The sequence below is a fragment of the Sus scrofa genome, chromosome X, assembly GCF_000003025.6.
Source record: "Sus scrofa isolate TJ Tabasco breed Duroc chromosome X, Sscrofa11.1, whole genome shotgun sequence".
In the NCBI taxonomy this organism is placed as follows: Eukaryota; Metazoa; Chordata; class Mammalia; order Artiodactyla; family Suidae; genus Sus; species Sus scrofa.
Genome location: NC_010461.5, coordinates 82,562,848 through 82,578,042, shown reverse-complemented (window position 1 = coordinate 82,578,042; position 15,195 = coordinate 82,562,848). Strand labels below are relative to the sequence as shown.

At 42.0% G+C, this 15,195-nt stretch overlaps 1 protein-coding gene across 4 annotated transcripts in view; it reads left to right on the top strand.

Moving 5' to 3' along the window:
• The window catches only part of NOX1 (NADPH oxidase 1), a 35,148-nt gene continuing 22,184 nt past the window's right edge, over positions 2,232-15,195 (top strand). The window contains exons 1-5 of one of the 4 annotated variants that reach the window (XM_021079609.1): positions 2,232-2,973; positions 8,613-8,708; positions 13,938-14,048; positions 14,292-14,376; positions 14,973-15,124. In XM_021079609.1, coding sequence (XP_020935268.1) covers positions 2,929-2,973; positions 8,613-8,708; positions 13,938-14,048; positions 14,292-14,376; positions 14,973-15,124 — 489 coding nt within the window. In that variant the 5' untranslated portion in view covers positions 2,232-2,928. Of the gene's footprint in view, positions 2,974-8,612; positions 8,709-13,937; positions 14,066-14,291; positions 14,377-14,972; positions 15,125-15,195 lie in introns of those variants that run through there. The other 3 variants (XM_003484140.3, XM_021079610.1, XM_021079611.1) reach the window with 3 other exon arrangements.

Sequence of the window (15,195 nt, the reverse complement as noted above, 5' to 3'; positions counted from 1 at the left end):
GTTGCCGTGAGCTGTGGTGTAGGTTGCAGACACGGCTCAGATCCTGAGTTGCTGTGGCTCTGGTGTTGGCCAGCAGCTACAGCTTGGATTAGACCCCTAGCCTGGGAACATCCACATGCCATGGGTACAGCCCTGAAAACCTAAAAAAACCCACAAAAACCCAAACTGATATGTAAAAACTAACTGCATTTTTATAATACGCCCAAGTAAAATTAAAATAAAAAGATATAACTTACAGTCTTATAAAAAATAAAGTACTTAGCAATAGGTATAACAAAGGAGATGCAAGAAAGAGGAAGCTGAATCTAAAATTTACATGGAAGTGCGAAAGGCCAAGAAGAGCCAAAGCATGCTTGAAGAACAAGATGGGAAACTTGCCCTATCAAATGTTAAGACTTATTATAAAACTGAATAGAGAGTTCAAGAGCAAACACATTTGTATACAGACATTTGATGTAATATGGAACTGACTTTTTTTTTATGTTAGTGAAGGAACTATGCCTTTCAAAAATGGTGCTGGCACAATTAGTTTTCCACATGAAAAAATCATTACTTAGACCCTTCCCTCATATCATACATAAAAAAAAATCAACCCCAGATGGATTCAAAACATAAATATGAAAGGCAAAAATATAAAACTTTTAGAAGAAAATACAAGTAACCATCTTAATGATTTCTGGGGAGTGGACGATTTCTAAGAGGAAACACAGAATGTATGACCCATAAAGGAAAAGATGGTAAATCAGAGTACATTACAACTAAGAACTTCTATTTATCAGAAAACACCATAAGGAGAGTGAAAAGACAAGTCATAAAACATAACCAATCAAGGATTAATATCAGATTATAAAGAGAATTCTAAGAATCTATAAAGCCATAGAAAAATAAGCCAATAGAAATAGAAGCCAGAGGGCAGAGTGGCTAAAACAATGGAATAGGAAGACTCTGAGCTTGCCTCCTCCCGGGGCACACCAAAATTACAATTATTCTTCCCTTCTTTTTCTCTTTTTTGGCCAACCTGCAGCATATTGAGTTCCTGGGCCAGGGATCAGATCCAAGTTGCAGTTGTGACCTACGACTGGATCCTTAACTCACTGTGCCGGACTGGGAATCAAACCTGCGTCCCAGAGCTGCAGAGATGCAGCCAATCCTGTTGCAGAGCTCCAAAATTATTTAAAGAAAAGCTATTGATGAGAAAAACCAGAAGACTGAAGAAAATATCTACTACAACTAGAGATATAAAGAAGGGACCACAATGGGATGGGACAAAAGATGAAACATCAAGAAAAAGAGAAATAAAAAAGGAGGAAACAATCTCATGTTCTCACCTTTCCAAAAGGGACTGAAACCAGGTAGAACTTTTTGATTTCCCATACTTAGTCTTTTGGTGTAAGGTGGCCAAACAAGACCAAGCACTGTGAAACCTACAGAAACACTGAAGAGCTTGGGGAATGTGATGTCTTTCTCACCAAATCTAAATTCCTGAAACCAATCTTCACATCCTCTGTAATCACACAATAAAGATTTGAAGAATGATGCTCAGAAGGAAGAAAAAAAAAAAAAAAGAAGAAGGGAGGGAGGGAGGGAGGGGAGGAAGGAAAAAAAGAGGAAGAAATGCCAAAAACTAGAACCCGTACTTCTCAAAGAAGAAAACTCAGATGGCCAATAGTTGAATTAAAAGATTCTCAGCGTTAGAGCTCCCTTGTTGTGCAGCTGGTTAAGGATACGGCATTGTCACTGCAGCGACTTGGGTCACTGTTCTGGCTCGGGTTCCATCCCTGGCCCAGGAAATTCCACATGTTGCAGGTACGGGCAAAAGGTGGAAGAGAAAAAAAGACAACCATCTCCCTTCTTTTGGGTATTTTAGGGCCGCACTTGAGGCATATGGAGGTTCCCCAGCTAGGGGTCTAATAGGAGCTACAGCTGCCAGCCTACACCACAGCCACAGCAACGTGGGATCTGAGCCTCATCTGCAATCTACACCACAGCTCACGGCAATGCTGGATCCTTAACCCACTGAGCAAGGCTCTGTTTTTCTTTTTTTTTTTTTTGCTTTTTAGGGCCACACCTGTGGCATATGGAGTTTCCCAGGCTAGGGGTCGAATTGGAGGTGCAGTTGCCAGCCCACACCACAGCCACAGCAAGCATAGCTCACGGCAATGCCAGATCCTTAACCCACTGAGCAAGGCCAGGGAGTGAACCTCCAACCTCATGGTTACTAGTCGGATTCATTTCTGCTATGCCACAATGGGAACTCCGAGGCTGTTTTTCTTGATCCAAGGTATACATTTATACCTGCTAAATTTTCTCTTATTCTGTTTGGCAATTCTTTTCATTTGTCCTTCCAACAAATCAAGCTCTCCTCAGAGCCAGATCATCTTCCAGGAGAATTGGTAAACTGAAGTTTCTGAGCTAGCCATGCTGAGATCCCAATTGCAGAGGGCAGGATGCAGCAGCTCTTCTGAAAGCCTGCCATAAAGCAGCTTCCTTAACACACTTGTTTCCTGCCCGCTTCTCCTGAGGTCATCTTTTTATAGCCTCCGCCTAAAATGTTTCTTGTGAGAAATCTTAGCTTATCAAGGAAGGCAATGCCTCACATTGTCATGTTGATAGGTTGATGGAGGGAATATTCTCACCCTAGAAGATGGCTATTTCCTGAAGGGATAAAACCACCAGGGAAAACCCCTGTGGTTCTCTTAGGGTAGGGCTGGTCTCCTGAAGCTGATAACGTAACTCTGTCCAGAGGAGGAAGGCAGGAAATACAGCTATTCATTCCTGGAAGTTTTGTGGGTAGGTGTGCATCTTTCACAGCTTAAACATTCACAGACCCTGAGCTGGACAGAGGTGCCAACCCTGAAGAACTTCTCCAGAATCCAGGTTGCTGAATCTTCCCTGCTGCCTACAGAGCCTCCAAAACACCTCTTGACAATGGGAAATTGGGTGGTTACCCATTGGTTCTCAGTTTTATTTCTGGTAAGTGATGTTTCGCTTTCTTTTAGTTACTCTTAACAGACTAAGGAGAGGTTATATTTGTTAATATTTGTAAAGTTACTTGAAAGGGAAAGATTCCATGCCATTATTGAGCTCATCAAGGCCAGTTATCAGTTGAAAGGTCCAACTCTAGGATTACACACACACTCACACACACATATATATAATTTATTTTATTTTTATTAGGGTATAGTTGATTTACAATGTTGTGCCAATTTCTGCTGTTCAGCAATGTGACCCAGTCATACATATATATGCATTTTTTTCTCATACTATCTTCCATCATGTTCTACCCCAAGAGATTGGATATAGTTTCCTGTGCAGTACAGTAGAACATCATTGCCTATCCATTCTAAACGTAAGCGTTTGCATCTACCAACCCCAACATTTTTCTGTGTAGGATATATTTCAGCATTTTAGAAAAGGAAAAAAAACCTCCAACTCCAGAAATTGATTGGTAAAGAGACAAATAACATAAACCACAAAAATTTGAAATTTCAATCTGTTTTCATTGTTTGTCTTCTCTTTTTCTCTTCCATTTCACTTCTAGCTATTGTCATGGAGCATTCATTTCTCTCCATCCTTCCTAAACTGCTCACATCAAGATAAATCATAAAATTATCAAATGTCTGAGGTAGAAATGATCTTAGATGTTATGACCCAGCTCTGTCTGCTAGAAATATAAAGTGAAGTCATATATGTAATTTTAAAATTGTCTAATACCTACATTGGAAAATGTAAAAACAAGTAGGTCAAATTAATGTCCAATAATATATTTTATTTAACCCAATATATCAAAAATGTTATCCTTTCAACATGTAATTAATACTGAAAATATTAATGAGATAATTTATATTATTTTATTTTTACTGTTTGCAATCCAATGTGTATTTTATACTTATAGCACATCTCAATTCAAACTAGCCACACTTCATGTGCTTAGTAGCCACATGTGGTTAGTGGTTATGGCTTTGCGTAGTACAGATATAAACCAACTCCTTGATTTTACAAGGGAAAATAAGAACCAGATGTCACACAGTGAATTGATTGCAGAGCCATCCCTCAAATCCACCTTCCCAGTGTTTAAACCATAACTCCTTAACCACACCACATATGCACCTTCCCATCTCCTAACACACTCTCTAAATAAAGTATAGTTTTAGTTCTGCTTTTTTTTTTTTTTTTTGGCTTTTTAGGGCCGCACCCATGGTATATGGAGGTTCCCAGGCTAGGGGTCCAATCGGAGCTACATCTGCTGGCCTATGCCACAGCCACACCAGATCCGAGTCATGTCTGCGACCTACACCACAGCTCATGACACCGCCAGATCCTTAACCCACTGAGCGAGGCCAGGAATTGAACCCGGAAACTCATGGTTCCTAGTTGGATTCATTATCCAATGAGCCACGATGAGAACTTCTGCTATTTTTTTAAAAAAGAATTTGTTGGCCAGGACTGTGGCATGCAGAAGTTGCTGGGCAAGGGATCAAACCCTCACCACAGCATCGATCTGAGCTGCTGCAGGGACAACACCAGATCCTTAACCCACTGTGCCACAAGGGAACTCACAGTTCTGCTATTAGTTGAGTGACTTTGATCCAATTATTTGTCCTCTCTTCAGGTCACCTGTGTATGTGTGTGTGTGAGGGGACATTAATGAAAACTACATTACATGTAAATATAAGTGTGTTTCTAGCTCTAAAACCCTCTGCATTTTAGAGTTTCCTGGTAGCCTAGTGGTTAAAGATTTGGCGTTGTCACTGCTGTGAGTTGGGTTCAGTCTCTGGCCCAGGAACCTCCAAATGCCGGCCTCTGCATTAAAAAATTTCTTTAAAAATCCCTTTTACCATCCTGGGTGGTAACTTAGATTTAACTACCTACCTTTGAATTTCCATCTTCCACCAATCCTGCCCACAGGCTCAGACTTCTTGTTATCTCTGACATATACTCCTTTGCACTATTTTTTAAATGAAAAATAAATCACTCAAAAAGTATTTTTACTCCTCCTTCCTGCCAGTTCTTCTATGCTACTTTCTTTTCCATTCATAGTAGAGGAAATTATGGTCAAAGTGGGAAATGGAGTTCTGACTCTCAGATATCACTGTATTTTAACATTCACCTTGCCTACAATTGAAGGTGGGCTGACCCAGAGTTCTTTGCCTCCCTGGCCCTCTGAGATCCTGAAATATTTCTGCTCTCTCTAAATAAACTTCTCTGCTTTGTCTTCTGAACTCTTGTGGTATCCACGGCTCTCACATCTCTTTTTCCATTAGGGTCAAAGGATTTCTGGAAGACACACAACCCTGGAAAGGGTATGTGAACAAAGGATGCAGGAAGAAATTGATTGGTAAAGCCAGCCTGTTAATGACACAGCTGGCATGTATTGAGACCTTCCTATGCCTCAGGCATTGTATTAATCACTTCACATGCATTATTTCATGTAAGCTTCACAGCATTGCTGTGAGGTAGTTATCCTCCTTTCATAGGTGAAGGAATTGAGGTTCAAAAAAGTTAAGTCACAGATCTGCCTAAGACTATAGAGCTAGAAATTGATAGAACTAGAATTTGAGTCCAAGGAGTTAGACTCCAATATCACACTTTAAATCACTTATGTTATTGATAGGGATGGAGTAGGCACAGGTAGTTTTAGAAGTCCCATTAGAGGACTACAGATAAAGAGGGAAATCTAGGGGATGTTGGGAGATCACTGTAAGTTAATAAATTGCTCAAAAAAGCCATCGGAACAAGGCAGGCTTACTTGACTAGTGGAAGTGCGAGAATTGCCTCAGGTCCTTGGGTGGGGGGGGGGTGGGATGAGGCCTGCATTCAGATTCAGACCAAGGGCAGCAGTTTGAGGACCACCCTTCTGCTGATTTGAATACATACCTTACCAGATACCAAGGAGACGTACTACTCCCAGAAAGGAAGAGGTGGTCTTTTCCAACCCCTACTCCCTTTGGAAGATAAAACTGTAGCACACTGGATTCTCAGGGCAGAGCTTCCTTGCCTGCCCACAATCATCTCTCACAAGCGTCCTATCTTAATAAATGCTTTTTGTTTTTTTACTTTTTAGGGTCATACCTGTGGCACATGGAGGTTCCCAGGCTAGGGGTCAAATTGGAGCTGTAGCTGCCGGCCTACACCACAGCCACAAAAATGTAGGATCCAAGCTGCATCTGCGACCTATGCCACAGCTCACGGCAATGCTGGATCCTTAACCCACTGAGTGAGGCCAGGGATCGAACCCGTGTTCTCATGGATGCTAGTCAGATTCGTTAACTGCTGAGCCATGAAGGGAACTCCCAATAAATGTATTTCTTTCCTATCACTCTGTCTCTCGCTGAATTCCTTCTGCGCAGAGGCATGAAGAACCTGAACTTCAGTAAGTCCAGACATAGGGTTAGTGATTCTAATTTAAAACTGTGGGTTTTGGAGTTCCTATCGTGTCTCAGTGGTTGACGAATTCGACTAGGAATCATGAGGTTGTGGGTTCGATCCCTGGCCTTGCTCAGTGGGTTGGGGATCCGGTGTTAACGTGAGCTGTGGTGTAGGTTGCAGATGCAGCTCGGATCCCAAGATTCTGTGGCTCTGGTGTAGGCCGGCGGCTACAGCTCTGATTCGACCCCTAGCCTGGGAACCTCCATATGCCGCGGGAGTGGCCCAGGAAATGGCAAAAAGACAAAAACAAACAAACAAACAAACAAACAAAAACTGTGGGTTTAAATCCTAATCTGGCTTTAGGCTGGGTTCGAGTCTTGGCACGTGCGTTCAAGTCCCAGTTCATGTTCTAGCTAGGTTCAGGCCATTAATGCTGTCAGTTTCATTATGATGCTAGAGGTGTGTGAGCGGTCCACATCTAGGGAATCTGAATAGACTATGTCCTAGGCTAAAGGCCCTCTACCTGTGGGGATGAGATGGTTTTGGACTATCCTGGGGCCACTGGTGTATATTAGAGGCATCCCAGTGCCCTAGAGTGCTGATCAGTTACAGACTAGCACCTCCCAGCTTGGGCTAGAGTCCAGTTGTTTATTCTCCAAGGCAATGGGTAGTAGGTTCCAAATTTCTCCCTTTGACAATGCAGAGACAGATCTTGGGACAGACAAAAGAACTCTTAAGAGCTCAAATGAGTCCAAAGCAATGATAGGTTAATTTGAAAAAAAAAAAAAAAGACTCACCATCTAAAATCAAGAAAATGTATGTCAGCATATAATTAAAGAGGCAGGCCCATCTGGAATGGTTTAGTCTTTTCAGACGGGTATTTTTTACAAATGTTAAATTTATTCTTTGTTTCTTCAGAAATCCATTTATTCATTATTGCCATCTTTTAGGCTCAATAGTTTGAATGCTCTAGTCCAGAAGTTGGCAAATGTTTTCTGTAAAGGCTTAGGTAGTATATATTTTAGGCTTTGTAGGCCGTGTGTGCTCTGTCCCAACTGCTCAATACTTTCATTGAATCACAAAAGCAGTTAGAAACAATAGAGAAATAAGTAGGCAAGGCTAATTTCCAAGTACCACTTCATAGTTACGGAAATTCAAATGCCATGTAATTTTCACATGTCATGAAATTATTCTCTTAATTTTTTCTTACATGGAGTCTAAAATATGGCACAAATGACCTATCTACAAAACAGGAACAGATCACGGACATGGAGGGCAGACTTGTATTTGCCAGGGAGGAGGGAAGAGAGAGGGGGCTTGCTGGAGGTTGGGGTTGGTAGATGTAGACTGTTTCATTTAGAACAGATGGGTGATGGGTCCTGCTGGTACGGCACAGGGAACTGTATCTAGTTTCTTGGGTAAGAACCTGACGGAAAATGAAAAAAAAAGGGGGGCGTGTAGGGGTGGCTGGGTCACCTTGCTATACAGAACTTGAAGGAACATTATAAATCAACTAGACTTTAATTAAAATTTTATTTTATTTTATTTTTGCTTTTTAGGGCCGCACCCGCGGCATATGGAGGTTCCCAGACTAAGGGTCAAATCAGAAATATAGCTGCTGGCCTACACCACAGCCACAGCAACACCAGATCTGAGCCAAGTCTGCAACCTACATCACAGCTCACGGCAGTGCTGGATCCTTAACCCACTGAGCAAGGCCAGAGATCGAACCTGCGTCCTCATGGATCCTAGTCAGATTCGTTAACCACTGAGCCACGACGGGAACTCCTTAGTAAAAATTTTTAAAAAATAAAGTGTTTGGTTAGGAAGTCCAAAGTCTGGGAAAACAAATGTGAAGATAAGGAGTTCCCTTGTAGTTCAGTGAGTTTAAGGATCCAGTGTTCTCACTGCAACAGCTTTGTTCACTGCTGTGGTGCAGGTTTGATCCGTGGCCCAGGAACAAAATAAAAACAACAAAATATAAAAACCGTTCTTTGCTTGAAGGTGGTACAGAAAAGGTGATGAGCTAGATGTGGCCTATGGGCCTTTACTTGCTGGGCCTGGTCATTAGCAAATAACTCATGTCTTGAAGTCCTAAGTCTCTGAGAGTAAGTTAAATGCTAGTGGGATTGTACTTGTTTAAAAATGAAAACAGATAAACATGAATAGCCAAAATGGTGACACTATTTTCTACTATTCCATATCCAAATTTCACTTTATCCCTTGCTTAATTTTTCTTCTAGGCTGCTTGGTTGGGGCTGAATATTTTCCTGTTTGTGCATGCTTTCCTGTTTTTTGAGAAGGCGGACAAGTACTACTACACAAGACAAATCCTGGGAGTGAGTATCACAGTTGTGATGTGGGGAATCTGTTTTTTCTTATCTCCAACCCAAGTTCCTTTGAGACCCAGTGTTCTCATTTCCTCTAGAGTTAGGGTTGCCGGGAAAAAATACAGGATGCCCAGGTAAATTTGAATTCCAGAAAAATAACAAAAATTGGGGGCGGGTTTAAGTGATTCCGAATATTGCATGATTCAGTAGTATATTTTTTATTTTATTTATTTATCTTTTTTGTCTTTTTAGAGCCTCACCTGTGGCATATGGAAGTTCCCAGGCTAGGGGTCGAATCAGCGTCAAAGCTGCCAAACTTACACCACAGCCGCAGCAACGCCAGATCCGACCGTGTCTGTGCCAATCTACACTACAGCTCACAGCAATGCTGGATCCTTAGCCCACTGAGTGAGGCCAGGAATCGAACCCACATCCTCATGGATATTGGTTGGGTCGGTTACAGCTGAGCCACAACAGGAACTCTGAGCCAACTATGTATTTAAAAAATTATTCATTTTTAACAATCTGAAGTTCAGGAGTTCCTGTTGTGGCTTAGTGGGTTAAGAACCTGACACAGTGTCCATGAGGTTGCGGGTTCAATCCCTGGCCTTGCACAGTGGGTTAAGGATACCACATTGCTGCAAGCTGTGATGTAGGTCACAGATGCAGCTTGAATTTGACTCCTAGTGCAGGAACTTCCATATGACACAGGTGTGGCCATAAAATATATGTATATTTTATCTGAAGTTCAAATTTAGCTGCACATCCTATATTTTTGTTCACTAAATCTGACAGCTCTATCCAGGGCACACTCCCCAGATCCAATAATGAAAATACAACAGGAAAGAAATATTATGCAATTTTCAAACTGGTTTCCACAGAAACCCAGGTGCCCCTACAGGGTGTGAGGGGAATTCTAACTGGGCAGTGCTCCTGCCTCATCCTCACTTCACCCAAAGCAGCCTTTATCTGTCTTATGGACTCCTGCTTATGAGTTTAAGAAAGAATTTGGTTGAGGAGTTGCCAGTGTGGCTCAGCAGTAGTGAACCCCACTAGTACCCATGAGGATACAGGTTTGATCCTCAGTCCCGCTCAGTGGGTTAAGGATCTGGTGTGGCTGTGGCTGTGGTGTAGGCTGGAAGCTGCAGCTCTGATTCAACCCCTGGCCTGGGAACTTTCATATACTGTAGGCGTGGCCCTAAAAAAACAAAAAATTTTAAAAATAAAAAAAAGGGGTCCCCGTCATGGCACAGTGGAAACAAATCCGACTAGGAACCCTGAGGTTTTGGGTTTGATCCCTGGCCTTGCTCAGTGGGTTAAGGATCTGGCGTTGCCGTGAGCTGTGGTGTAGGTCACAGACACAGCTCGGATCCCACATTGCTATAGCTGTGGCGTAGGCCAGTGGCTATAGCTCCGATTAGACCCCTAGCCTGGAAACCTCTATATGCCGCGGGTGCAGCCCTAGAAAAAGACAATAAATAAATAAATAAATAAATAAGAAGAGTTTGGTTGAAAACAAACAACGTGAGGAGTTCCTGTCGTGGTGCAGTGGAAACAAATCTGACTAGGATCCATGAGGTCGTGGGTCCGATCCCTGGCCTTGCTCAGTGGGTTAAGGATCTGGCGTTGCCGTGAGCTGTGGTGTTGGTCACAGACATGGTTTGGATCCAGCGTTGCTGTGGTTGTGGCGTAGGCCGGCAGCTACAGCTCCGATTCGACCCCTAGTCTGGGAACCTCCACATGCCGCGGGTGCAGCCCTAAAAAGACAAAAAAAAAAAAAAAAAAAAAAAAGAAAGAAAGAAAGAAAGAAATGAAACAACATGAAAATCATCACTATGGACCGATATCATGGAAAATACCTATCGTACAGGAGGGAGACTTGAGGGGTCTGTGGAATGGACGGTGTTGCAGAATTCAAAACTGGTGGAAAGGTGAGGTGAGGTCCGAGTAACAGAGAAATAGCAGATGAAGGACAGAAGAGGTAGGGTGTGTTCAGCATTTTGGTGTGGAGGTAAACAGGAAGAAACCTGGAGGGGAGAGTGGTTCTTTCAGCTGCTCATCAATCTGGCTGCTGCCTAATTAGAAAAACAAATTTGACTGCTAGCTCTAGTTAGTCACTCACTAATAGGTAAGGGATTTGCAGAAATAACGTTCATCTTGACCGTGTCTTTTTGCGTCAACTTTCCACAAAGCCTCACCCAATGTACTCACCCAATGTTTAAAGACAGTGTGTCCTTTTAAACAAATCCTTCTTTTCTCTCCATAATCAAAGGATCCATGTTGAGATCACAACTAATTTGAATGTTCTGTTCATGACTTATTTCACCCTGCTGTTTTCCATTTTAAATGTTGCTTCTTGATCCTTCTTTGGAAACTATAACTCCAAAGGAAGTGCTCATTTGTTTTAAAAATAGCTTTTTATTAAGAGAAGGATGCAAATAAATGTGACTAGTTATTAAGAGATGAATTGCTTTATGACCAAAAAATCAGCAGCAGAAAAATGAATCATGCTGATATCCTGTGGACATTTCATTTTTTAAAAATCTTCTCTTTAAAAAATTAACTATAACTAATGCTGCTTTCACTGAGATAAAAGATATAGAAATGTTAAGAGTAAAATGGTGTTTGGAGATAACGATTGTTAATAGTTTAGCATGTATGTGTATATAGACACACTGACATATGCTCGCAAATACATCAGACATATAGGTTTTGTTTTTGTTTTTCAGGTAAGTACTATTTTTATTCACTTTTTTATTCGCTGTATACAGTACAATTTGTTCTTTTTTTGGTGTACCCGTCTATGAATTTTGATAAAGGCACTCAGTAGTGGAGTTCCCTGGCGGCTCAATGGGTTAAGGATCTGGCATTGTCACTGTTGTGACTCTAGTTACAGCTGTGGTGTGGGTTTGATCGCTGGCCTAGGAATTTCTGCATGCCATGGGCAAGCGCAATAAAAACCACATTAAGTAGAACCTATAGTTTTTTATTTTGATCAAAAAAAGGATCACATCATAGATGTTCCCTGGAAATTTCTTCCTACACTTAGCATATCTCAAATATCTGTACATGTAACTCTCTACATATAACCAGTGATGTGCTGGAACCAGCTCATACCAGCTTGCAATAACCAGTTATCTGCATCACTCCCCATACCTGCATTCACTGGTGTTCAATGACATCAAGTTGGTATCTTGAAATCTGCCATGGTGGGAGTATTTACATCATGAAAACTGGCAAATGCTGGAAATCAAGAATCTCCCTTCCCCCAAAAGCTTAGCAGTCTATGGCACTGGTGTGCCATAACTTATGTAATCATTTTGTAGGGTATTTTCTTAAAATTGTACTTCCTGTAGGAAAATATAGAGTTTCTTGATTCACTATGATGCTGAGCAAGGAAGTAGCAGAAGAAGAAGTTTAAATCCATAGTCAATGAGGCCTTACTGACAGCTGCCATTGAATTAAAACATCAGTGTTGGTGTTGAGAAGCAAACATAAACTGGGATATTTCAAAGTGCTGCAATGGGGAAAGAAGGTTTGCTCTAAAAAAGGTTTTATCCCATGCAGATAGTGTCCACAGAATATGGAGCTGTGAAATTGTAGTCCTATATTTTCAATCCATTTGCCATTTTTAGCTTTAAGGAAACTCTGTGACTCAAATAAGCAAGCTGTGGGAACCAATGTGGAAATTCAGGTTCTTTGAGATGAGCAGAGAAAATTTACTCAGAAATAGAACAGGCTGTCTCTACCAAAAACCGTCGGAGTGTGACTCAGCAGAGGGAGAAAACACAGGTCATGTGGAAGAGTCAGAAATGGAAAACAGTAGGGCAGCTCGTGTTCACTACACTGCCTGACATTATAAGTCATTACGGAGGCGAAGCAGCTCTTGACCTGGCTTATTAAACTTAGGTCACATTGTCCCGGGTTTAGCTTGTATAGGAAAATAGTTTTTGTGTCGAAACAATTATGACTCTTAAATCGTATTCTTCCTTTTTGCAAGTCATTGACAGGCATGCATATAAAGCTGGCCAGTTAGCTGAAGTGCAACCAAAATTGCCTGGCTGCTGCCACCATGTCCCCTGATGCTGTGAAACTGTCACACTCCATTGTCTGCAGTCCCAAGTACACGAAGCTGGCTCAGAGACCAGTTGTACGATGAGAAGTTGGAATTAGCTATCATGGAGTTGAACATATTCTGTCCAGCCTATACCTAATCAAGTCTCTTTCTGGGCTAAATACTTCTTTGAAATACTGTTTCCTTGCCTCCCTTTCCAGCAGCTTCTACTGTTGAATCAGATTGCGCTTGAGGTATGCTGCCTGGCCACCCAAGGAAATCTACCTGAAAAAACTGTTCTTAGAAGTTCTCCCTTCTCAAATCTCTACCCAAGTTGAAATTTTTTTCTCTGAGGGATTCATTAATTTTGCCTGTTTTATTCAATTCTTTTTTTTTTTTTTTTTGTCTTTTTGCCATTTCTTGGGCAGCTCCCACTGCATATGGAGGTTCCCAGGCTAGGGGTCTAATTGGAGCTGTAGTTGTCGGCATACTCCAGAGCCACAGCAACACGGGATCTGAGCCGAACTGCGTCTGTGACCTACACCACAGTTCACGGCAACGCTGGATCCCCAACCCACTGGGCGAGGGCAGGGATCGAACCCGCAACCTCATGGTTCCTAGTCAGATTCATTAACCACTGCGCCACGACGGGAACGCCTGTTTTATTCAATTCTTAAAGAGATCTTGAATATAAGTCATTGAATTTTTACTGTTTTATTATATGATGATTGCAAGCTTATGATCGCAACATTAGAAAATATAGAAAAGAGAAAAAAACAGTCACCATCTATAATTAGACCTCAAAATATCTAAGCTTTCTTTAGAATGCAAATAAAACATATATGATCTTCAAGATTGGTTTACAAGTGACAAAATAAAATCATAATTGAGTATACTAAGCAAAAATACTCTTTGCAAAGTATTATCTTCACAGAATTTATTTGTGAACATGAAATCATTAAACCCTGTTCTCTTTCATATTGATAAATGTGTAGTCAAACATCTCCAAACCACTGTCATCAGAACTTCTTAATTCACCATATTAAGTTCAGCAAATGTTCTGTCATTTGTAAACAGAGAGCTTAGACTGACTCTCCAGGTCTCAGACAAGTGGACGGGGCCCGTGCTCACCTGCTAGTTGAAGAGATGAAGCAGCTGATGGTCTCTCCTCTCTACTCTTTTAGTCGGCGTTGGCCTGGGCCCGAGCCTCGGCTCGCTGCCTGAATTTTAACAGCATGCTGATCCTGCTTCCTGTGTGTCGAAATCTGCTGTCTTTCCTGAGAGGCAGCTGCTCAGTGAGTCCCAACCATGTGTAGGTCAACTTTCACATTAAAGACAAGAGGTTCTGGAATCCTCATTAGGACAGCTCAACACCACGTCCCTAGGAATGGAAGCCAGATGTCTCCTTTGGTAACTGAGGGAGTGAGCATGCGTGGATGGGTATTGGCATGCTCCATGTTAAGACATGTTGCCCCCGGGTGAGTGAATTTCTTAAAGCTGCCTGGAGACACCTGATCTTGATCATTTTACATTTGCAGTTTTGTAGGCGCACCCTGAGAAAGCAACTGGATCACAACCTTACTTTCCACAAGCTGGTGGCATATATGATCTGCCTCCACACAGGTAATCAAGACAAACGATGAAACTGCAGGCTCTAAGACATTCAGGATTTAGTTTCATTCATCTATGCATAAATACATTCAAAACATATTTATTGGACAACCTGGCACTATTTGCTAGGCACTGTTCTAGACCCGCTTTCTTGGAATTTACTTTGTATTCCTCTGGGGACAGAGTGCCTATAAAAAAGATCTTCAGAAGTTCCCATTGTGGTGCAGCAGAAACGAATCTGACCAGTAACTGTGAGGTTGTGGGTTCAATCCCTGGTCCTGCTCAGTGGGTTAAGGATCCAGCATTGCCATGAGCTGTGGTATAGTTTGCAGATGCAGCTCTGATCCTGTGTTCCTGTGACTGTAGCATAGGCCAGCAGCTGTAGCTCCGATTCGACCCCTAGCCTGGGAACCTCCATATGCTGTGGGTGTGGCCCTAAAAAGAAAAAAAAAAAAGATCTTCATTCTCTCTACAATCATTATGGGCACCTTCTATGTACGCACCATTCTGCTAGGCACTATAAATAGAATTTTCCTCCTCTAGTGGGGGCAGGCCTGCCATGATGTTCCTGAGACACCTCTCACATTCCTTTCCATCTTTCCATTCAGCAATTCACATCATTGCACACCTGTTTAACTTTGAACGATACAGCAGAAGCCGGCAGGCCACAGATGGATGCCTTGCTTCCATTCTCTCCAACTTGTCTCACCAAGAGAAAGAAGGGGATTCTTGGCTAAATCCCATCCAGTCCCCAAACATGGTGAGCTGATTCAAGGGCAAAGCCTCTGGGATCTGGTCATGAGCAGATAGGGCATGGTGTCCTTGGTGGAC